The 23,109-nt window shown below is 40.3% G+C and overlaps 2 protein-coding genes across 8 annotated transcripts in view; both read right to left on the reverse strand.

Moving 5' to 3' along the window:
• Positions 1-8,914, reverse strand: part of AGO3 (argonaute RISC catalytic component 3) — a 101,920-nt gene extending 93,006 nt beyond the window's left edge. The window contains exon 1 of one of the 2 annotated variants that reach the window (XM_039851020.1): positions 8,814-8,914. In XM_039851020.1, the coding sequence (XP_039706954.1) occupies positions 8,814-8,832 (19 nt within the window). In that variant the 5' untranslated portion in view covers positions 8,833-8,914. The remainder of the gene's footprint in view (positions 1-8,813) is intronic. The other variant, XM_039851023.1, reaches the window with a different exon arrangement.
• Positions 8,915-14,242: 5,328 nt separating this feature from the next.
• Positions 14,243-23,109, reverse strand: part of LOC120593270 (protein argonaute-1) — a 35,394-nt gene continuing 26,527 nt past the window's right edge. For 5 of the 6 annotated variants that reach the window (XM_039851015.1, XM_039851017.1, XM_039851014.1 and 2 more), the window contains 4 exons: positions 21,705-21,839; positions 20,998-21,099; positions 20,497-20,696; positions 14,243-20,254 (listed from right to left, as the gene is read on the reverse strand). In XM_039851015.1, the coding sequence (XP_039706949.1) occupies positions 20,146-20,254; positions 20,497-20,696; positions 20,998-21,099; positions 21,705-21,839 (546 nt within the window). In that variant the 3' untranslated portion in view covers positions 14,243-20,145. The remainder of the gene's footprint in view (positions 20,255-20,496; positions 20,697-20,997; positions 21,100-21,704; positions 21,840-23,109) is intronic. The other variant, XM_039851016.1, reaches the window with a different exon arrangement.

The following is a 23,109-nucleotide window of genomic DNA, read 5'->3' on the forward strand; positions in this document are numbered from 1 at the left end:
AAAGTCATATTAACATTAACAGCTAACTTGTATTAAGTGTTAAATATTTGACACACATTAGTTGATATCTCACAATATAACTTTTGAGGCAGGTACTATATTATACTAAGGAAACTGAAGCCCAGGGAGGTTAAAAAACATGTTCATAGTTAGAAGGTGGCAAAGCCAAGATTTGCAAATAGGCAATCTGATTTCAGCGCCTCCATTTTCGAATCAACACACTAAACTACAAACATTTGCTGAAAGTCTATTGTCCATTAGGTAACTATTTATTGACTCATTATTTTGTTCAACAATTATTTACAGACTGTCTCTAAGTGCCAAGCGTTTTTCAGGTTCAGCTGAATAATAATTTTAATAATAATAATAAAGACCTTGTCATCATAAAAGTTTGATTGGAGTGATGGGAAACAGAATATAGTGTATTTCTTTTTTGCCTATCAGGTATTATGAAGAAAAATAAAATAGGTTAAGAGAATAGAATGTGTGTGTGTGTGTGCGTGTGTGTGTGTGTGTGCGTGTGTGTGTGGTGGGGGGGAGGAACAAACTAAGTAGTTAGCCATTTAGATACGTTTGTCAAAGAAGGCCTCTTTGTTTTTTTACTTGAAGATCTAATTGGCTTTATTAATCAATTCATGAATCGGGCACCATCTCATCTAGCAAGCAGAGGGATACTCCAAGAAGGCCTCTCTGAAAGGGTAACAAAAGCAGGCAGAAAACAGAAGTGAGAGATCAAATCATGTTACTATGTGGAGGAGCATCCTAGGCAGAGGAAAAAATCAACAAGTATAAAGAAAAAGAAGCTTGCTTGGTGTTTAATAGCAAGAGATCAAAGTGAACAAGAGAGAATGGTAAGAGATGACGTCAGAGAGATAATGGGAGATAAGATCACACAAAATTTTTAAGCTATGATGAGGTCTTTGGATTTTATTCTGAGACATGAGAAACCAACAAAAGGTTTTGAGTCAAGAAGTATGATCTAACTTAAAATTTTTTTTTTTAAATGATCACCTCAGCAGCTGTGTGAAAAATTATATGTCAAGGTCCAAACAGGGAAGCCAGTTAGTAGGCTAATTGACTGTGCAGGTAAAGAAAAATGTTGGCTAAAACATGGGTGGTAGCAGCTAGGGGAATGATGGTGATGTGGAAAATATTTAGAAGGTAGACCTGATGGTAACTGCTAATGGATTAGGTGTGGGAAATGAGAGAAAAGAGCTTTCAAAGTATTTTGGTCTAAGCAACAGAAAGAATGGAAGTGCCATTTACTGAGTGAGATAGGAAAGATTCGTTGATAGGAGCAAGTTTAGAGAGGAAATCAAGATTTTTAGGACATTTTAAGACTGAGATATCTATACAAGTAGGTATCTAGTAGGCAGTTAGAAAGGTGTAGAGCTCAATGGAGAGGTTCAGGCTGGAGTTGTAAATGTGAGTGTCTTCAACATTTTAGAAGTAATTGAAACTACTGTATTAAAGGAGATCATCCCAAACGTGGTAAGATACAGAAGAATACTAAGCCCTGGGACACTCTCACTATTTAGAGACTGTGGAGATAAAGAGGAAACAGCAAAGGAAGAAGAAAGGTGATAGCCGGTAAGGTTGGAGGAGGACCTGGAGAGAGTGGTACCCATGAGGCCAAGTGGAAAGTGTTCCAAGAAGGAAGCAACTTAATCAAATGCAGCTGAAAGTCAAATAAAATGAAGAATTGGGAATTGACTACTGGGTTTTGTAAGAGTAATTTCAGTGAAGTAGTGGGGACAAAAATCTGACTGGAGTAAGTTCAAAAAGAATGCCCTGAATCTGATCAAGCCTTTAGGTCCTGGCAGTTTACAGTAAATTCAGAGAAACATGTTAACTTGCCATGAAGATGGAACCAGCAAAATCCAGACTGTGAAAAACTCTAAAAGAACAAACAATCCATAAATTGGGGAAAAAAAGAATAGAAAACTTACAGATTAAAAGACGCTTAAGAGATGTTCCAATCACAGTGTATGGAACTTATTCTGACCCTAACTTAAAAATGGGGGAAAAAAAATAAAGGCAAACTTAAAAATACATACATATACTATTTGAAATAAGTAGATATTTGAACGCTTACTAGATATTTGATATAAAGTGTTATTATGTCACTGTGATAATGATACTGTGGCTTATTTAAAGAATCCATACCTTTAATACATATACTTAGTAGATATTTATGAATGAAATAGATCCTTCTAGAATATGCTTCGAAAAAATACAGGGGAGAGGAAAGTAGAAGGGACGCGATGGACATGGGTTGATGATTGTTGGGTTTGGGTGATGGGCACATGAGAATATACATTCTCAATTCTCTATAATACAAGGTCTTAAAAATTAGGAAGAGAGGAAGTGCATTTCCTTTGCATATTTCATCTCTTTTTACAATCCCATTGTACAGATAAAGAAATTACAGTTAAGGAATACATTGCCCAAAGTCACAATTCATTTTTTTAAATAGACTTTAGTTTTTAGAGCAGTTTTAGGTATACAACAAAATGGAGAAGGTAGAGATTGCCCATATGCCTCTTGTCCGCACAAGCACTGACTTCCGACTATATATTTGTTACAACTGATGAACCTACAATGATACATCATTATCAAATCACAGTTAACTTGAGAGCCAGGCTTTGTCTCTAAAACCCATGCTTTTTACACTATATCACAGTGCCATTTTTTTCCCTCCATTATCGTTATTTTACCTGGTGCTTCTTATACAAACTGGCAAAAACTAAAATTCTGTTTCAAAAATAAGCAATGTAACAGAACTCTACCATTATTAACTGTAAAATAATAATTAAGTTCAAGTATCCATAAATATTTTAATGTAACTTAATGAAAGAAACAATTCTGACAACAAATTATACTTCCAGTGAAGCATATTTTAGTTATTTAATAAATACACACATTGCCCACTAGAGTTGAAAATATTATTACAGAGAAATACAAAGCACTATCAGGAATTTCCTTTCGCCTCAAACTTTTCTTTCGGTAGCTAGGCTAAGTACTGGCTAATATCAACTAACCATATTAAACTTCAAACCTAAAAACATATATTTTCAAAGCATGTGTGTGTGTATGTTGTTCACTGACTTAACGACCTAAGATGTACTAGTTGTTTAGTCTAAAGCTAAATAATAGCTAAAGCAAATATAACTGATGAAAAATAAGCAGTGAATAAATTAAAATCAACTACAGCATCACTATAGCCTATTACCAAACTAAAGATTTTCAACAATTCTACTTCTGCTTCAATATTCATGGAATATTCTTGTTTCAACAATTCTATTTCTAGGAATTTATCCGAAAGCAATCACTGCACCACTATGAAAAGACATATATACTAGGATACTTACCAAACTTTTATTTATAATAAGAAAAAAAGACTGGAAAAAATGTAAACCACCATCAATGAGATGAAAAAATATACAAAATTAATGTAAAAATTAAATTAAATCAAAACTGAAAATTATATTGCTATATAGATTTAAGTATTAATACAGAAAAAATGTCTATGATACATTACTGAGTAGAAAAAGCAGGTTAAAACAATTAATATGATGGATGGATAGGCAGACAGATGGTTGTCTGGGAAGAGATACAAGAAAAAATTAACAATGGTTTTATCTGGAGGATAAGATCATATTATTTTCACTTTCCATTATACACTTTCCTATATTGTTTGCTTTTTTAAAAATTATAAATATGTATTTTTATAATCAGAAAAGGATTCTATTTTTGTTTTGGAAAAATAAATGAATATATTGTTGACTTCAAAATTTGACCATAATGCCTGTTTACTAAACCCACAAGACTAACTAGTAAGTAAACATCATATGAGATTTTAGTAACTCCCTACCTAATAACTCTACTTATTCATTAAATGAACCTGTACAATACTTATTGTCATATTATATTTACTATAATCACTATAGCTAAATAATCACTTATAGAACATTCAGCCTGTTGAGGGTTAAATTTCTCAGATGGCGGTATGGGGAACAATTTTTTAAAATGCATTTTCACCCTTGAAAACAAGAGGGGACATTATCCAAGTAGTCTCTGAACTATGGAAATGCCTTGAGATTTATTTTAAAATTCTATTAAATTTTAATTAATAGAATTTTTATTTGCTGGATAGTTTTGAAAAACTGAGCACCCAAGCATAGATATTAGAAATTTTTTTTAGTAATTTTAAGAGTAATGCCACTTTTAGGTTAAATATACATATGGAAAGAGATCAAATCATAATTTAGAAGCCAGATTAAAAAAACTTCACTGTTAAGGTATAAACTCATTTTGCAATCTAGTCTTTAAACTTTTTAAAAATTCAGATACACTAATGATATTGTTATCAGACTTAGAATTCATTTAAAATATCAAATATTAGTAACGATTCAAAAATAATATTATATAAGTCTACAACAGAGAATATTTTCTTGCAAAATTCTTCTGCAAATGAAAAATATAAAAAATCCTGTCTATGTTATATATTCTATAGCTATCTTCTGATTTCTCAAGAACTTGACTATTTAGAAACAATGTAGGAAAAAACTGGCTAATGTAAAACAGAATTCTTCCAGACTATTTCATTAAACTGACAATCCAGACTAATGCACATAATTTTTATTGTATCCAAACCAAAAAAAGCCTACACTTAAGAGAAATCATCAGTTGTGTGACAAGGTTTTGCTAAATCTTATCTTTTTTTTTTTTTTATTTAGCAATGGGTAGCAAAAGAAAATAATTAATATTAATAGATAATGGCAGAAAACTACAGAAATTCCAAATACAAAAAAGCTGTTCATGTATCCCAACAGCATAACCATTATGGTTGAAAAACCACACAATATTCTTTCTCACATCTGTTTTGTTAATGAGCCAAGAATGAGGGTCTATTAAGTATCCTAGACAACTGAATTAGAAGTAGGAATGTCTGGTGAATACTGTTCATCCCAACAAACTAAGACTAAGCAGGTTTAAAAAAGATACTATTCTTAAATTATCTTTGTAGTTTTACCTTTATAAAAATAGAACTATCACTTGCCTTTTTCCCCTTATCCATTAAAAAAGAAAACAACTTGTTACTTAAGATCTTAGTTTTAAATATTATAAGAAAAAATGTTTTGTTAGATGAACAAAATATTTATTTAATTCATCTTTCAGGTAGACCTTCAAGTATTTTAAGACTATGGAAACCAATGTGAAAAAAAGCTGTTTGTGAAATAAAGCAACTAGAATCCAACAGCTTATGACAATTTGGCAAGAATTCTACTCTGAGCTAGGGTTTTTCCACATACAACAGAGAACTCTTCCAGGAAATGTCCCCTTCACAGGGCCCCAGGTCTCTTTGCATACTTATCAGCCTACGCTTATAGAATCAAACAAATACAATGTTCCCAATGGACAATATAAATTAATATAAATTAATTCTAAAACATCAATCTATTTCATAAAATTCTCCAAAAGAGCAAAAGGAGGTAGACTCTAGAAATCGTTTCATTCAAACCACTTTCCTACATTACTTAATTTCATTTTTTTTTTTTTTAACTAAAAGATTTATTAGTTTGGAATCTGGTTTAAAAATCTAAAGAGTGGTCACATGAGGTTGATGGAATCATGGATAAGTTTTAAGTCTTCATCGTGTTAACTGAATTACATTTGAAGGTTACATGTATGTTCTTTTTTCCTTTAAAGTCTTTGTTTAGAAAAAAAAGTTATTTCTTGCCCTCTTTTTAGTTTTCCCTCAGGGTGTCACTGTTATAGAAATTAAATTCTAAAAAATCAAAATAATCTTGTACATTTTTATAAGTCCCACTGCCAATCAAAACCAAATACCGCGCCCCCCTCCGACACAAAGTTATAATGGCCACTCCAGAGCACTGCAAACTAAAATTTAAGTGATAACCAAGTAGACAAAACAAACCTTTTCCATGTGCAAAATTAATGCCCTCCAGATAGAACAGCATTTTGACTTTTTTTTTCCCAAGACAAAAACCTACAAGTGAGAAAATTTATACAATAAAAATACTTCCCAAAGTGATTAGATTTATTGTAAATACTCAACTGAGAACCTAATGGTATTTTTTTTAGTATTTTGAATCCACTTTTATCTACTTCATTCAAATCAAGCTTCTATACATGAAATTTTTGTTCTCTTGGAACTTGTTCCCCAATGACTTTTCTTACTAAAGAATGCAGAGCCCTAAATTAACTATTATTCAAACACAAATTTAAGAGCATAATTAAGAAATATAGTCTATTCAATTTTGCAACATTGTACAAGGCAGCTACCAAACTGTCAAATCAATTTATATACCATTAATTTAAAGGTAAATGTTTTTCTTCCATTGGTAGGTAAGTACAATTCCAGTGGCCCTAAGTAGTAGTCTGACCTTACCTAAAAATACAGACTAGAATAGTAAGGTCCTAAAAAGCAGCTCCTCAGAAATGATATCTCTATGAACATTTCTGCTTCCCCTATTCGTACTTTATTTGGAACTAAAACATAACATATACTCTTAGTCCAGTTGTAATTAAACAATAAAAAACAGGGTTTCATCAAAGTTCCCCTAACGAGTCAAAGGCATGGATGCTAAACTATTTATTATTATTTAAAACCCAATTGTGCCAGCTTTTTTGGTTAATTCAAAGTTCATAGGTCAGTAGATTATACAGGACACCCTTAAAAATCACTTAAAATATCTCGACACCCTTAAAAATCACTTAAAATATCTCATGGAAAAGAGAAGAACAGGCAAATGTTAACTTTTAGTGAGGAATGATTCACTAAGAAACTATAGGACCTGTATTCAAAGTCCTCCAATGTAAACACGTTTAAGTTTTCTATGTATCCACAAACAAACCCTTAAAATTTAACATATCCTGTCATAAGATGATTCCTGAGAATCTCCACACCAAAGAAAAACTTAGAACTGGAGAGCCAGAAGCCAACATTGACTTAACAGACTATTAGAGAATATTTACATCTTAAATTTTTAAACCAAAACATGTATCTGTCAAGTTCTTGATTTAAAACTTAGTTGCACATTTTTCCCAACTGTGCTTTCAATTTCATATGTAGTGTAACAATTGTATGTAAGTTTCAGGACAATGAAAATAATGAAGATATTGAGCTAAATTATACCTTATCTTCATTATTAGAATATAGTCACTCATGTATAAACTGCACTGAAAATAAACTTTGCATTTCAAGACGTCCAATTCTTAGCTCAAGAATTCACAGGAGCATTTACTGAATCATCCTTGGCTAGCTGGACCAGTTTGCTAGGTGGTTTTACTTCAGAAGAATTTTCTAAGATGTTATCCATATATTTGGGCATAATTTCATATGAAAACCTCAAAGTTGAAAAAGAAAAAAACTTTAAAAATTTTTGAAAAATCTTTAAAAGTTTTAGGATTAATAAAGTGTTTAACATTTATGTTTTGTTTTCCAGGCTGGTCAACAGAACAGTTATATAAAAATCACTTATAGACCCAAATCATCACATTCCTTAAAGAATACAGTAGAAAGTTGAAAACCAAAGGCAGGATACAGTTTTGGAAATTCACAAATCAATGATAAACAAAGGAGACTAAAACTTTTCACAATCCGGACAACCTTCCCTTTTTAATTAGATATGAAGGGGAAAAAATTAAGCATGCAAAAGAGATGGTACAAATTGATTAGAGAAAACTCCATATACTAAAACTTGTAATAAAGCCCCTCACTACCCCACCTCTACAATTTCTGAGTGCTTTTGCATCCACCCGACAAATTATATTCCTCAATCAACAAATTATCATTATGTCACTGTCACTGATTTCTTTTACTTAAATTATTCTTATCTCATATTCAGGTACCTCCCAAACTGGCAAGATGAGATGTGAGATTCAAGGGCTTAGTAACAAGACACCCCCCACAGCCAATATTTTGAAAATTAACTTATAAATTCTTGACTGTCTGGATGAAGCATACTTTCAAATTTAACATACCATATAAACGATCCTTTGAAAAGCAAGCCATTATGTAACTAATATCTACTTTATGTCCCTGAATTACTTGAGAACCATAAAGAGTGCTTTTTCCTTTAAAATAACTACTGCCCAAGTTGTAGTTTTTCTCGACTACCGTTTTGTCCAAAGAGAAAAAGGTTTCTTAAATTCTCAATTTCCAAAAATATGACAGCCGCTTCTCTAAGGAATAGTGAATGAAAAATAAAATACTGTCAGCAACTTTAAGATCCACCTCCTCACATAAGCAGTGATCCAGGCTGGTATGACATTTCCAAGATCCTCAGGAACTATATTCCATGCTGCCTGCTCGCGACACTGCCACAAACATCAGAAGAGAACTTGGGGATGGCAGAAATGCCATCTTACACATGCACTTTATACAAGCTATTTTAAACTTAATTTCATCTGTTATCTCACTGTATCTTCATAACTACCTCAAGAGGTACGGTAGAGTGTTGGTCGCCCAGCGCCTCTACGGGACACACAACCCGGTTAAAAGGACACGCACACCGTTACATCTCCGACTGGAATAACAAAAACGAAGGCAAACCCTTCTAAACGCCAGGAAAAGAAGAATGTCGCCGAGAGAACCCCAAACTTCAATACTTTCCTCTCCCCCCAGTTTCGCCTACTCAGTGGCTCCGGGGAACTGCGGCGGGGCTGCGGGAAGGCGGAGGAGGGGCCGGGTGGGGGGCGGAGAGGGGGAGCCGCCCGGACAGCGTTCACCTCGCGCCCCGGACCGATGCTCTGAGACACCACCACTGGAGAGGCTCTCCACAGACCTGCGGAGCCGATTTCCATTCATGGAGCTGGGGGGAGTGCTTCGAGTGAGAAGGGCGCCCGCCACTGGGGGCCAGAAGGCGGTGCAGGGGGCAGCACGGAGGCTAGGCGAGAGGAGGAGGCAGCGTGAGACGAGAGAGAGGCGCTCTAAGGAACTTGCGTCGCCGCGGCCGCTTACTGCCCCTCCACGACTGCGGCGCAGCCGCCGCCGACCTCCCTGGGGGCCGCCCCCGGAAGCCCGCTGGCGTCAGTTCCGCTGCCCGGGATCGCCCGACGTCCAAGCCTCGCCTCTCCGTCCCAAGCCGTGCGGGCGCGACGTCGGTGCGGACGCGGCTGGCGCTGAAGACGCAAGGGAGGAGTTGGGAGGGGGCGGCGAGCCTGGGCGGAGTCTGGGCACGCGCAGCGGGGCCCGCCCTCCCACGGTCCTCCCACGGTCCTCCCCTGGGCTGTGCTGGCCCACTACAACCCCGAGGGGCGGGAATCTTCGCACCACCCTGGTGCGGACCCGTGCCTCTGCCTGACGAGCGAAGGGCGCGAGAGCTTACCTAAGTAGAGCCCTGCCTGCGACGTCGCGAAGGGCGGTAGAGCTTACCTGAGGAGGAGCCTACCTGGAACGGGGCTGGCCGGAGGCGCAGGGCCACCCACCTTCCCATGCCCCTCCCTCCACGCCTCCTCAACATGCAGCCAAGTAACCACAATTGAACACGCTAAGTCCACAGGGCTGCTTTGACGACCATTTGGGGGAGAGGGGATGTACAATTTAGCTGAAGAAATGATTAATAGACAGGACATTACACAAATATCAGATCGAATAACTTCCATTTTTAAAACTCTTTAATAGTGCCTCGTCACACTGACATCCAAACTCCAGGGCCAAAACGCACGGCGTAACGGGGGCCCCGCCTTCTCAAGCTAGACTTCACTATGCTACAGCTATACTGGTCCGCTTCTAATTCCCCTAGCCCATCTTTCCGACAATGAGCCTCTCTACTTTCCGGTTCCTTTGACCAGGAACATTCTCTCCACCCTCGCCCCTTCTTTTTATACCTCAACTTAAGACTTATCTCAGAGAAGCCTTTCCCGGTATGGTGGGGCACCCGTTTTTCTATCACCGTATTTTCTTAATCCTGTTCCAACTTGTAATTTGTTTTACTACTTTATTGTGTGACCCCCCCTCACTAGAATGTAAGCTTTATTAGATTACCAGGAGCAGCACATTAACTGGCAAATAGTAGGCCCTTACTATGTTATCTTTAATGCAAGCTTATTTTATTTAGGCCCACTCGACTTTTCCCTATGTCCCTAAGCATCAGTAATGTTGTTTAGACTTTTCAAAGTTAAAGTACATTCTCCTTTAAAAAAAAAAGCTTGGGCTAAAGAGGAGAAAGTATCCTATCTTCAACTCTTCCTCCTCCCTCCCCCCAATCACAGCGGAACTATGGACCAGTTACTTGAGCCTCTGGGCTTCATTTTCCTCCTCTTAAAAATGGAGAGAACATGTGTTGTGAGGTTAGGGAATGTATATAAAGCACAGAGAACTCTCCCTAAATGTCAGTGAATAAAAAAGTATTTACTATAGTTACCATTTTAAAGCACTTATTGATACACCTACCGTAAACACTTCATAGATGGATGGGATTAAAACCCACATCAGACTCCGATTCTTTCACTTCTTCCTTTCCATCCTTAATCCTTTTTACTGAAAATGTCCTCCCCGATTTTAAAATGTCAAATTAAATGTCACCAGATAAAACATGGTATCTTCAAAGCCATTTTCAATCTTTGACAGCACACACAATCCAAGTCTATAGCAGCATCTGACAGAGTAAATATCAACTGTTGTGCAAGAGTCTATCACACCTTCAACCCACAATTTTAGGACTGATTCCCTAAATGACTGCAGGCTTCTTCGGCATGGTGATGGTGATGAACCGTGGAGGTGGGCCACTGTCTTCTTTGACATGGATAAAGCAGGAGTTAGACCTTTTAATTAGGTCCAATTTAATAAATGTCAATGATGCCTTCCCATCTACTACTGCTTTAGAATGAACCCATGTGAAATGTTCATGAATTGTACTATCAGGAATTGGGAAGGCCAAAAATGTTTGAATGATTCTGCCAAAAGTAAAGTTGTATGAGGCTTTCCTTGACCACACGCACACCCTATTTTTGGATAACCTCATTCTCAAATGAGTCTTGCTCTTAAGGGCATAAAACGGGGTCTTTGTGCAACTTGTTAAGTGTCATAGACCCAGAACAGTGCCAGAGCCTAGCCCATAGCAGCATTCTGTAAATATATGTGGGATGCACAGATGGATGGAGAAATGAGTGGGTTTCAAGAATGGGACTCAGGAATCAGGCTAAAACTCTGCCCTCATCCTATGTGGCACTGGTTGTTCTCAGAAGAGAGAACTATAAAACAGTACAGAAATCTCAGGGGCAAGGAAATGAATGCCTGCTGAAAGTTGCATTCCTAAGATTTCCGTGCTAGATAAACATCACCACTGGATGAGGAGAGCAACTGCATAGAATCTTCTCCTCTCACATGGATTAAAGTTAGTCGATTTGACATTTGAGTTCAAATCTCTTCTCCTATACCAGAAGTTTTTAAAACAGCAGAAAGGAAGCTACAGTTGACCTCTAACCAACACAGTAGTTAGAGGGGTCAACTCCTGTGCAGTTTAAAACTTGTGTATGACTTCTGGCTCCCCAAAAACTTAACTACAGATGTCCCTCAGTATGCTGGGGGGATTGGTTCCAGGATCCCCTGTGGATACCAAAATCCATGGATGTTCAAGTCCCTTATATAGAATGGTGTAGAACAATGTATACAGTTGACCCTCCACATCTGCAATTCCCAGCCAGAGGTTGAAAATACTGTTTTTTGATCGCAGCTGGTTGAATCCGTGGATGCAAAACCTGGGGATACACAGGGCCGACTGTATGTTTATAGAAAAAACCCACATATAAGTGAACCCACACAGTTCAAGCCTGTGTTGTTCAAGGATCAACTGTACTTTGTATTGCAGTAGGTCATAGTATAAAACATATTGGCTTTAGAGATAGAGCTGAGAGTGAAGGCCCTCTGCTACTATCTGTAATCCTAGGAAGTTAATCTGAGCCTCACATTCCTCATCTGTAAAAAAACAGAGGACTACGCAGACCAGACACTGCTGGATACCCAATCAAGAGCCTTTACCCCCTTCTTTCTTGCCTAACAGACATGACTTGTCTTTCTAATCCATATGATTTAGAGGATAACTCCTAATTAATCTAAGTCGCTCGTGATGGATGATCTCATTTGCTTTGCCAATGACAGGAATGGGAAGATGACCTATTTCTAGCATATGAAACTTGAGGACAGATGTGTTGAGGTTTCCAGGGATTTTCTTACTTTAAATGAAACACTGTAAGACAATGTTGTGTCAGCATTTCCTTTCTGAAATTACAGTAGCCATCTTAGGACCCTGAGGTGAACCAGCATGAGGATAAACCAACATAGAGGATAGCAGAGCAAAAAAACTGCAAGAACCTGGTTTGTTATTATCATTAAGCCACGAATTAACCAACCTCATAGCCATATTAAATCAGGACTTCTTGTCATGTAATAATTTCCTTATTTAAGCCAACTTAATTGGGGTTTTGTTATATGCAATTGGAGGTAATTGATAAACTACTTCACATGAATGCTGTGAAGATGCAATTAAATAAGATAAACAGATATTGTACAAAACACCTAGCCAAGTATTCAAAGAACCTAAGACCTTCCTTTTCCAGTTCACTTCCATTAACTCATAGGCCTTTTCCAAAAAACTGACTGGGAGCTCCCACTGCCTCTTTTAAGGAGAATGTTACTTGCCTTCAGAAGGTGGGGAATAGGAACAGAGGGCCCCCTTGTAGGGAGCCCTCAAGATTTTTTGTCCCAAAAAGATATTGCCAAGAGGATAGTGTTGAAGCTGCTGCAGTCCAGAGCAAGAGGATGGTGTGTTCCAGCACAGCAGGCCACACTGGCCTAAAAAACCTTGATACAGTATGCTGGGGAAGGCAGTCATGGTGCTTAAGTGGGGAACTTCTAGAATGTACCTCATCTCCAAGTCCACTTTTTCAGCTCCTCCTTGACAGAGCTACTTTATAGAGTGCTCTGTCATGCTCTGTGCACATTTTATACTTGCCAGGTTTCTTTAGCCTGTATCCCAAGGAGTAAATGTTTTGAAAGCTAGAAACAAACAGGGAGAGCTACTTGCTACAATTCAGTGCTACCTGCCAGTCAAGCAGTACAGACAGCAGTCTGGGGATGGCTCAGACTCAGAACTTGAAAATAGTCTTCTTTTTGTACTATAACCCTTTCCTTCAGTCACCAAACCCAAACTGCCATGAAATCCCGGGGTCTGCAAAGCCAAGAGATACTCAACAAATAAACGGCCTCACTCTACTCCAAGCCACTTGTTAGACAAGAATGTGCTATATGTTATCAATTGACAAGGCAGAGAGGGACAGCTGTTAAAAGCAATACTGAAACGGGATGTCAAGCCTTAACTTGAGCTCCAGGACCAGACAAATCAAGCTTTGGGCTCCTTCCGTCTGTTTCTCTTGAGTAGCAACCAACAGCCAAATCCTGAAACCCTTTTAACATCAATCAATAAAACTAGAATTTATGGCAAAAGAAGTGCCATAATGATCATCTTCCCACTTGCTCTGCTAAATATTTCTGCTTCATTAAGGGTTATAAATTTAACCTTATTTCAATTGGGAAAAATCTCTTCCATGTTCCAATTTGCTCTTCAAGTTCAACCAACCTAACACTTGTTGCTGAAAAGGGGCATGGGTCTGGCTGGCTAGCTCCCAAGGGAATCTGGTAGGTGGTAGCCACAGGTTAGCGCTGCTATTTGAAAAGTCGTAACACTTGGCCTCCAGAGGAATGCTAGGCCCACTTATGTACAATTACTAGCTGCACTGAAAATTTCTCACTGGGCCCTGTGCCAGAATCCTTCTCTGAGCAATCTTCCCACAGAATAACAATGCTCTAGCAGTACCAGGGAGGGATGCCAGAACCTACAAGCTGGACAATTGTGCCATCAACTTAAGGTACAAACCCAAAGAACCTCCAAGTTGGGGTGAGAGTGAGAAAAGATGATGGTAATCTGGTTAAGTTTCTGCTTACCTGAAGATTTATAAATGCTGAGTCCATCCTATGCACTCAATATCACCTTTTGATTCCCTGTACCCCACCCCCATATTCATAAACCAGATTACTAGCTCATTTTGATTCTATTCACAAACTTATGCTATGACTGTAAAATGACAAAAAATGAATAGAATGTAGTTTCTGCTCCTAGGAGTTCAAAGGCTCTGGAGGAAACAAGTCATGAAAATAAATAGAGCAAGCTGCCAAGTACTACTGAGTGCACTGGAACACCATCTATGACACTGGTTAGGAACAAAATTAGGTTTGTTTATTTTATTCTTTTACAAGTATCTCCTGAGGACAGGAGGAAGCTGGAGGTGGTGGTGGCGGTTGTGGCGAACAACTTGGAAGTCCTAGTCTTAGCCTCATTCAAATCAGCTTTTTCCAAAGCTCATTTTCAAGAAACACTGGAGAATGACCATAAAGTTATAAAATCCCAGAGAAGAAGGGGTGGAGGATGGTAAACTGAGTAGAAAAAAATATCCCCTCCTAACTGCAACAGTTCATGTTGTTAATCACACCCTTCTTGGGTTACCTAACCCACTCTTCATTTTTCTCCCATCTCATTAAATCAGTCAAAAATATACAAGGTATCTACTAGTGATCTGACAATCATTTTAGGTTCTGCTTCCTCCCCTCATCCCTTAAATTGTGTTTCCTAGAGTTGTACACAATGTCTCTCACTCTACTTTTTCTAAACCATCTTGTTCATTCCTATGGCTTTAACTATCATCGATATGAGTATAAATCTCATTTCTATAATTGCAGTTTTGTAGTCTTCCCTGAGCACCAAAACGTTAAGTGTTTACTGGAAACCTTAACTTCATTGCCCCATGGGAACCTCAAAACTCAGTCTACACAAGGCTAATTGTCTTTCTTCATAAAATTCACCACCTTCCTTTTATAGCCTTCCCTCTCCCCATCTTGGTTAGAGGAAATGTCCCAATACACTCACTTGCTCAAGCAGAAACCTGGGCATTAGCCTCTACTCCTCTCTTCCCCTTCCTTCTATCATCCATTCAGTCTTATTAATTCTATCTCCTGAGTGTTTCTCAAATCTGCCCTTTCCTCTCTATCTTCACTGCTATAGCCTTACAGCCTTGTTCCAGTCCTTCATTATCTCTCTCCTGTACCAGAGGACCATTTGGCTACTCATATCCCCCACCAAACTTTAAGCTCCTTAAGAAGACAGTTTTCCTCATTTTTGAATTATGCCTGCCTTTTCTCCCACAATACTGCTGGACACAGTACTTCACATGTTTGCTGAAGAATAAATGGAGGCCCTGTGAAGTTTGATTACATACAATCTGCAGTTTTAACACTCTGGAATTTGTTTTATCCACTTTCCTCTTCTATAAGTGATGATTCTGTTCTTGTAATAATCTATTATTCTAACCTAAAGGCTATCAGAGATATAATTAATCCCACCAGTATGCTTTGCTACTAGAAAAAAAAAAAGAGAGAGAGAGAGAGACCGCACTTTAGAAATAGAAGCCACCATTCTTTATAAAACAGAATTGTGCTGCTGCTGTTGTTTGCTTTAGAAGGAACTGTACATTACAGCTGCTGGGATAATTTTACAATAGACTGGACAAGGTACAGCTCAAAGCAGGACACAAACACAAGTCTCAAAGGGAAACAAATGCAAACAAGTACACAGCTGTGGGGCTCCAGGGACATTTCCCTATCCATGCTGGACTTGAGAGGGACAAAAGTTTAGAAACTAAAGTAAAACCCAGAGTAGTCACACATGCCCACCAGATGGTTGCTAAGTGCCAAAATCACACACCAATCAGGTTGGACTGTGTGCACAGAAAAGTCAATTCATTTTTCCTTATTGCTACTACACCAGGGGACTCAGTGCATTGGACACATTGTCTTTACTTGAACAATCCTTGGAGAGTTTATTTTCCTTTTTAAAGAAGGAAATCTGCCATTCCCACCTTATTCTGATTTTTTTGTTTTGTTTTGAGCCATTACGTCCACTCCCTTTCTTGGGTTCCCAAACAGCAGCCAGAGGTTCTGAGTCGGTAGGAGTAAGAGGAGAGCACCAACCTAGCCTCTCCCTGCTCAGGGAGAAGGCAAGTCCTAATAAATTGAGGGAAAGAGAAAACCAGAGCATCCTTTCTCCCCAATCTGTTTCAAAGGCTAAACAGAAAAGAGTGCCCTGCATATCCCTGCCACAATCAGACTTTAAGGAAGGTAGTCCAGCTACCATCCTGGATTGACCTAGGCCCAGTAAATATAAATAAAAATAGTTTTCCCCAATGTAGTTTCCAAAACTGCATTTTGGCTAGTTTGAGATGACATTCTACCCTGAAGGGAAAGGAACTTCCGTACTTGTTACATATGACACCAGGTCTAAAACACTGTCCTATGGGCCTTGCAGATATTCCATGGGCCAGCTAAGTCAATGTCCCCTTGGCTGCCCAGCTTGAGTACTAGTCACATTTACAAAATTCTGGACAAGAAAAAGAAAACCCCCAAGAACACTGTTGCTTTGCCAAAGAAGAGCTATCTAGTAGGTAGGAACCAAGAGCTTTTTAGGGAGGTCTCACACCTTTAGGTATCTTCTTCTCAAGCATTATTCTAAGCCTAAATTCCCTGCAACAAGAGCCCCGGGCTTATCCCCAAAGGCCAGCAGTAGCACCTCAACCCCCAATGGGTCAAGCTGAACTGGAAAAATGATCAAGAAGGAGAGCTCTCCTTTCCCATCTTTTATCCAAATTCTCTCCATTTACTTCCCATCACTCTCTTCTTCCTCCATGTCTATCCCCTAACTGTCCAATCCTGAATACTCAAGTAGCTCAACCCTAGCAGATCCTCAGGAAAGAGAAGCCCCAGGTAGAAATCTAGAAAAAGCAACGAGAGAAACCAACTCCAAGGAGTGGACAGGTATGGAAATTGCCATAAGCCCCCTGATTTCATGACAGTTGGGCAGGCCTGCTGCTCTGCCCTAGTGTAAGCTTGAGGGCAATCCAACCCAAAGAGGATACTACTGGGCTTGGGGAACAGGTTCTTGGTCTTCTGCAGCCAAAGAGCTAAGCCTGATCTTGCCAGCTAACAGTGGGATCATCACAGCCATGCAGAGAATTCATCATTACATAGGCAGACAGGCAGGCAGATCAGCAAGCAAGCTGAGTAAATAAAGAGAAGAGAAGAGGAAAAAAAAAAAAGAAAAGCAAGCCAGAGAAAGAGAGAAGAGAAAAAGCAAGGCAAAAAGTGGAGCAAAGGAAGCAAGAGACCTGTATAAGATGATGAGGCTAGGCTAGGGTCATCTCAGCGCTTCCTCAGAACTTGAGTGAGAAGCACCACTTAAACTAAATCTAAGAAAGCCAAAGCTCGTTGCCAACACCAATTCCCAATCTGCATGCACCACTTTTCAAATAAGAATAATCCTCAAGATCAAGGGTATTTTTCAAGTCTCAAAGATTTAAAAAAAAAAAAAAAAATCAGAGCAAGAAGTTATTTTCTTGCCATCGCCCAAGCTGCTTCTCTTACTTTATTTCTTGAATGGCATGTGCAATGCCAAGGGGCTAAAAAAGAAAAATGCATTTCAAGCCCCAGCTCCAAATCCGACTAGAGAAAGTGAGGCAAAGAGAAAAAGAAGAGAATACAAACTTGTTGCTGAGGGTAGGGTGGCTACCACTAACTCCCTATGGATATTTGCAAATGCTGGTGAATGACTGGACCTCCAGGAATAGTGCCCTGATCCCAGCCCCAAATGCACCCAAGAAGAGAACATGCAGAGCCCACCGTCCCAAGAGAGCTCCCCTCTCCTAAGGGTGACTGAACACGAAGTAGACAATATATGAAGGCGATGGACAGGGCAGATGGAGTGTTGGCATCACTCTCTTTAGGCACTTGTGTAAGGAATGTAGGCTCTCCAGTGAGATGCCTCCTCCCAGAGTTCTCCATTCTGGCATTCAGCTGGGCTGTGCCCATGGGGCACCCCATGCTATAACCAGAGGAGAGAAGCAAAAGAGGAGTTACTCAACAGTCCTGATGCCTTCCTCCATAATCAATGTTTGTGCTACGTTTTGTGAAGTCGCTGAACAAAGTAGCCAACCAGAACAGAACCTGGGAGAGACTTTTGCATAGCAAATCTGGGTCTGTACAAGGGCTGCTGGGGAGGGGAAATAATAGCTCTAACTACACAGGTCCGGATTTAAACCGGCCTTCCTCTGGCTGGCCTCCAAGCCTGAGCTAGGTCTAAAGTGTCATGGCTTCATCACCAGACTGGGGCAAACCCAAGCCCAGGTGCCTCAAAAAGAGGAATTTCCACACTGAAGCTGCAAGTTCTCATCCCGTGGGACAGGAGAAAATGAACAGTCAAGGAAAGAGGGGGCCTTGCCTCAAGGCCAGGAGACACCAAGATAGACCCCCCCTACTTTTCCGGTTCTGTAAGACAACCAAACCCTATCTCTATCCAAAGAGACAAAAACAAACGAAACAAACAAACAAAAAACAAAACAAAAAACAAAGCCCATGCCACCCACTCACATGCCCTAGTGGGAAACTGGGAAAAATTCATTTGTGTAAACAGAAGCAATAGGGAGCAGCAAAATCCCCCAGTCTGTTCACAGGACACACTGGAATCTGGGATGAGCCAAAGTATCAGAGGACAGTCCAAAGGAAGGGAAGATGCACTTGCAGGAAAGGGTGCAGGGCAGTGCAGAGAAGGGATCCTGTAGCAAGAAAAAGGTATTTTCTGCACAGAGAAAGGATGGAGCCCGAGCCCCACCTTAGGGAGATAACCACCCCTTACTTAGCCAGGCCAATGAACAAGTCAGGTACATAATTCCTTCTAATGGCTCAATGTTTCTGGGATGTAAACTTGTAGGGCATGGGAGGGATTTCCAGATTTTGGCAATAGACTCAAGTTATGGTATAAAAATAACATTTAGTTTTTGCTCTTGTTTTCTTATTTTAGACTTAAGGATTGTTTGTTATAAGACACCCCAGTTAAGAAATATTGAAACTTAAAGAGACTTGACTATCAGGGGAAAAAAGAAGCCAAGAGTGAGAAAAGCTATGAAAGTAACTCTAGACCCAGGCAGGTGGGAAGGTGGAGGGGACAGGAAGGAAAGGAGGCATAAGTAGAAAGGCCAGAGGCCAGTTATCTCAGCAGCTCCAAGACTTGTCAGGTCTGAAAGTGCAAATGTCAATGGATTTTAACCATCTTGAGGTTGTAATCTTTTAAAAAGCTCGATGAATATGGAAGTTAATTCCTTCAAATGCAAAATAGCTGGCGCTCTGGCTGGAGGCTTGTTGGGTTAGGGTCTTTCTTCCCCACCTACCTCCTCTCCCACCCCCACCCCATCCCCCCAAAGAAAAAGGTACAAAAGGTTGCAGTTCTGCAGCATTACCGTTACAGGGAAGGCACTGGTTACCCACCAGCAGGGTGGAAGGAAGACAGGGTCGTGTCACTTCAGAGCTAAGTGCCATAGTGCCTTTAAGTCTTATTAGGGGCTGGATGTCTGTCAGGGAGGAGGTGTAAGGTAGGGTAGAAAAGGTGGAGAGAGCGCAATACAGGAAAGGGGGGTGGCAGTGAGGGGAGGAGCAACCAAAACCATTGGCATTAAAAATCTTCCTACAAACTGGATTCTCAACCCATTAAAACACCTTCTATCCTAAAATATTGATCTGGGTCTGGTTTCGTTTTTCTTAAACAAATCTAGACCTTTTCTGATTAAGGCTCCTAAAAAATCCTTCCCTCTTCCCACCCACTTTCTCAAGCCCCTCACTTTCCCATCTAAAATATCAAATCCAAACCTACCAGCTTTTGTCCGAAGGGCTGCAGAGCCGACCTTATCAGGCTGTCAGGCATGAGTCTTTAGCACTGTGAGTCACATGAGACACCTGTGTGTATGGTGGGCACCAGTGCTGCCCCTCTTGGTCCAGTGGGGTCAGGGCCAGATGTGACAAGATGGGGTGAGGGATGCGGGGGCATGAGGTGGATATCAGATTTCTGGCTGGTGATCTGGCTTACTGGCCCTGTTCCCCGCCCTTTCGCCCCCTCTGTAGAAGGCCTTCTGCACTCCTTCCTACTCTACCTCCCTCTTCCCTGCTTCCTCTGGATTTGGGCGGCACAGCTCTTGGGGCTTGGAAAACTTTCTTCTATCCAGTGAGGTAACAGCGTTCTGCCTTCAAGCGAAGTACATGGTGCGCAGAGTATCCTGGTGAACCTGCACGGCTTTGGCCAGGGCCTGGGGGTCCCGCCCATTGCTCTGCCCCGATATGTGGCTTCCCTCTCCACTGAAAAGGAAAAATGAAAGAAGTCCTTCCTGGTGAACTGAGCTGCTGCTAATCACTTCCCCCATCCCTAGGGTGCCAATTCCCATACAAATTTAAGAAAACAAACCCAACCCAGATTTGGGTAGATGAACCCAGGGACACCAAGTTGAACAACACCCATTTCCTTCTATCCAAGAAAAGTTGGGAGGGTCCAGTACCAGAGGCTGAAGCAAAAAGGAAGCCAGCCTGATCTCAGGACTCACCTGTCGTGCTCCTTGTCCACTAGGTGGTATCGTGCTCGAAAAGCCACCAGGCGGGCATAGTAGGCAGGTGCTGGGATAGAGACGGAGCGTGTGCATCGTACGTAAGTGTGGCACAGCTGGTACGTCAAGATCTGGAGCTCATCTGCTGTGAAACGGTTGTCATCCCAAAGGACATAGTAATGGGATGGTCGGCTGGTGCCCTGGGAAGATAGGAAGGTGAGGGGCTCTAGACTGGACAGAGGGGTCAGCTGATAAGGAACAGGATCACCGTTAAGCGTATGGCTAGGTTGGAAGACCCAACCCATGAAAAGGCAAGCACAAAGTCACCTATGTCATAAAGCATCTTTCTGATGGGCAACCTGCCTAAGATGTTCAAAGTGCACTTCTGTTCAAGACAATCTTGATTTGAAAACCACTCAGTAATGACTGATATATTCTGGAGGCATGGTAAAAATCAACTAATTTTGACCCATTGGAAACCCCAGGTCATAACCCAGCTACCTGGATGCCTGCATGGCTGCACAGATAGAAGTCAAACTCAAATGGGTGGGTGATGTTGGTGTCCACAGTAGTCCCAGCTGGGATGTTACCACTCTTCCCAATCTGTGTAGAGACAAAGACAACCAAGATTCCCAAATCAGTCTGGCCCTAACTAGGGCCCCAACTCAATTCTACTCTGACTCCACCAGAATCCCAAGAATCAAGCAAAAGTTGCTGTTCCCAGAGGGTATTGGGCCTTGAAATGGCTTCTAAAGTCACACAACCTGTGTTTAAGTGCTGGTTTCTTCATTTATTAGCTGTGTGATCTTAGCAAGTCATTTAACCTTTCTGAGGTTAAACTAGAGATAATAATAGTACCTACCTCACAGGGCTGCTGTGAGGAAGACGCCTTGTACAGTGTCTGGCACATAGTAGAAGTTCAATAAATGGTAGTTCCCTTTCCCTTCTCTGGGAGCTGGTCTATATATGGGGTCTATAAGCCAGGGAGCTAGGAGGAGGGAGAGGAAGTATAAGGGAAGGAGGGGGAGAAGGGAGAAACAAAGGGAACGAGGTGGTAGAGGAAGGACAAGAGCTAGAGGGAAGAAAGGAGCCAGAGAGGATAAATAGGCAAGGACAAAATCCCCAGATATTATCTCAAGGGCTTCTTCCATATTAAGAGAAGGAAGACAGGACGAAGGTACAGGTGGCTTCCTCAATCCCTCACTCACTCGCTCATTCTTGTCAGCACAAAAAAGGCGGGTGTGATGGCGTTTCTGCACCACAATATAAGTGATCCCAGGCTGGTAGTCCTTTTCCAGTTTGATGCAGGCATCACGAATGGCGAGCAGCTCATAGTGGAGGATCTAGGCACAGGGTGAAGAAGGAGACAGAGCTATAGCTACTCATGAATTCACACACTTTCTGAACTAAGGGGTTGCCACTTGTAACATGGCTTTTTGCTCAGTCTCCTTTATAAGATGACACCAAACCACTAGTGCTGATGGGCCCTTTCTGCCAATAGCAGCCTTATATGCAGTTTACCTAATAGGTTCCTATAAAACCTTGGCTGGGAGGCTTGGCATCAGCAGAGAGCACTCACCTGGTTCCTATGCATAAATAGACCCCAAATTAGACACAGAACCAAGGTTCACAGAAAAATCACTAAAATCACAAAGCCCAAAATAAGGTCAACTTCAGAATCAGAAAGATAATGAGAGTTCCTCTGTGAGCCCCAAGAGCAGACAAAGTTGGAAACAGCAAAGAGCAGACACAATGCAGGGATGGGTACAGAGGGAGTAGATGAATTTAATCCCACAAAAAAGCAGGATTATAATGAAATGGCTAAAGATGAAGACACAGGTAAATAACCATAGGTAATAGTTACCTTGTGGCCTTAGCTATCAGATACAGAGAGTTAAACTGTATGGTAGAAGTGGATAGACTTGTAATCGATTAGAACTAGAGTTAAACCCAGGTTTTATCAGGTTGTATTCCCTGAGCAAATTACTTAAACCCTGTAAATTTCATCTTCTACACATCTACTAAGTTACTATGAAGTTACGAACAGCCTCACAAAGCTGTTGTGAAGACTAAAACAGATAATTAATAAAAGCATAGAAAACCTAGTAGGGACTTAATAACTGCTGATTGCTTTGCCAAGCACTTTGACTTTTAACTCAAGGCTATGTGAAGCCACTAGACATTTCTGAACAGAGATATGATATAAATTTATCTGGTATTTTAGGAAACACTGGATGCCTTAAAGGAAATTGAGCCTAATGGTTAACAGCATAGACTTTGGAATCGGTCCAATTTATATAAATCCCAGTTCTACCACTTATTAGCTTAGGTGACACTGAAGAAATCATTTAACATTTCTAAGCCTCAGATTTCTCATCTGTCAAATGAAATAATTATTATTTCATAGGGCTACTGTAAGCATTAACTAGAACATACATAAAGTGCTTAGCACAGTTCATGGCACATAAAAGGTACCCAATAAATGGTAGTTATATTATTAAATGACAGTCAAGGAGACCAGTTCAGTATACTAAACAATAGAATATGAAGGCCTGGAAGGCAGAAACAATAGGAAGAATATTATAAAGAAAGGTCAAAAGCAGTGGCTCTCTC

Source organism: Pteropus medius, unplaced genomic scaffold (genome assembly GCF_902729225.1).
Source record: "Pteropus medius unplaced genomic scaffold, Ma_sr-lr_union100, whole genome shotgun sequence".
Classification (NCBI taxonomy): Eukaryota; Metazoa; Chordata; class Mammalia; order Chiroptera; family Pteropodidae; genus Pteropus; species Pteropus medius.